We start from the raw sequence: 1,270 nt of genomic DNA on the forward strand, positions 1-1,270 counted from the left end.
GAGAGAGAGAGAGAGAAGAGAGAGAGAGAGAGAGAGAGGGGCGCAATTTCCTGAATTATCATCGCTGCGCTTCGAAAGTAAACAGAACGTCGAATAATAGCGTATGTCCATCTCTCGCGTGTGCAAATAATAGATTAATCTTTTCGCGTCCGTACATCGGCATTATTTCGAGGCAAACTGTTGCCTCGCCTCAACGAGATCGATACTCGCAGTGTTACGATACGCTCGCGCGTATCCGAGGGCAGCAGCTGTTCCGTGATACGCGCGCCGTCCGAGATGTTGGCACCGTATTCTCCCTCGCCCCCCCCCCCCTCTCTTCCTCCTTCTTGCGTGTAGATTAGCATATTCCCTCTGTGGGGTGTCTCTCTCTTCCTGTGACCTGCGCCATGAATGGGCCCTGTTCAAAGGGTCCCATGAACAAAGTTACCGCTGTGCGTGCTCTCTCAATGGAAGGGAAGCTGTCAATCGTGAATAGGGATGCTCCTTGTATCTAGATAATATTGAGGAGCTTTTCTTTTTGATTCTCAGTATTTTTATTTTCGAAATTAATTAGATTTCTTTTTTTAAAGCCGAAATAGATAGAACGTATTGGATAAAAATGTCAGAGATTTTCCATGGACCACGATTTCGAAATATTGGTACTTCTTTATAAAGAAATCCTGATGTAACATTATCAATGTTATATTAGAAAAAAAAGAGATTAAAAAAGATATAGTTACTTCATCACATTGTGTATGATTGTACGCTGAAAATGTGGAAAGTTATAAATTCATAATATTCTTAAAAGAAGCTTCTTTTCATACAACCGCATCTTCTGTACACCAGTTGCATAATTTATGAATGCGCATGATGCAAGGAACAGTCGATACTCGAGACTAAAGTACGAGCGAAGCGTGATTTTACGCATACTTTTATGCGGCCGGTTTTTTCTTCTCGCATGCAAGCAGTCATAAATCTAGCGGTGCGTACATTACATATAGCGTTCTCTGTGTCGTCTCATTAATATCGTTACTCTCGAAACAGCGGACGCTGCTACACTGTTTCCGTATCATTTATTAACATAATGGACAATGCAATATTCTTTGTTGAGATTAATGCATCATTAAAATATTGTAACGTTTACGCGACAGCCACTTTGATGGGAGTTACATTAGAAAATATTGCTGCACAAATTATAATATCCGTTAATTAAAGCTTCAGATTGTCCGCTCCTAATTTTTTACATATATATATATATATATATATATATATATATATATATATATATATA

General features: G+C 39.1%; 1 protein-coding gene across 1 annotated transcript in view; it reads left to right on the forward strand.

Annotated features, from left to right (window-relative positions):
- Positions 1-1,270, forward strand: part of LOC105618355 (guanine nucleotide-binding protein G(o) subunit alpha) — a 28,181-nt gene that overhangs the window by 11,364 nt on the left and 15,547 nt on the right. The window contains exon 4 of the mRNA XM_012199897.1: positions 888-988. Within this exon, the coding sequence (XP_012055287.1) occupies positions 888-988 (101 nt within the window). The remainder of the gene's footprint in view (positions 1-887; positions 989-1,270) is intronic.

This window comes from Atta cephalotes (assembly GCF_000143395.1).
Source record: "Atta cephalotes unplaced genomic scaffold scaffold00016, whole genome shotgun sequence".
Taxonomy (NCBI): Eukaryota; Metazoa; Arthropoda; class Insecta; order Hymenoptera; family Formicidae; genus Atta; species Atta cephalotes.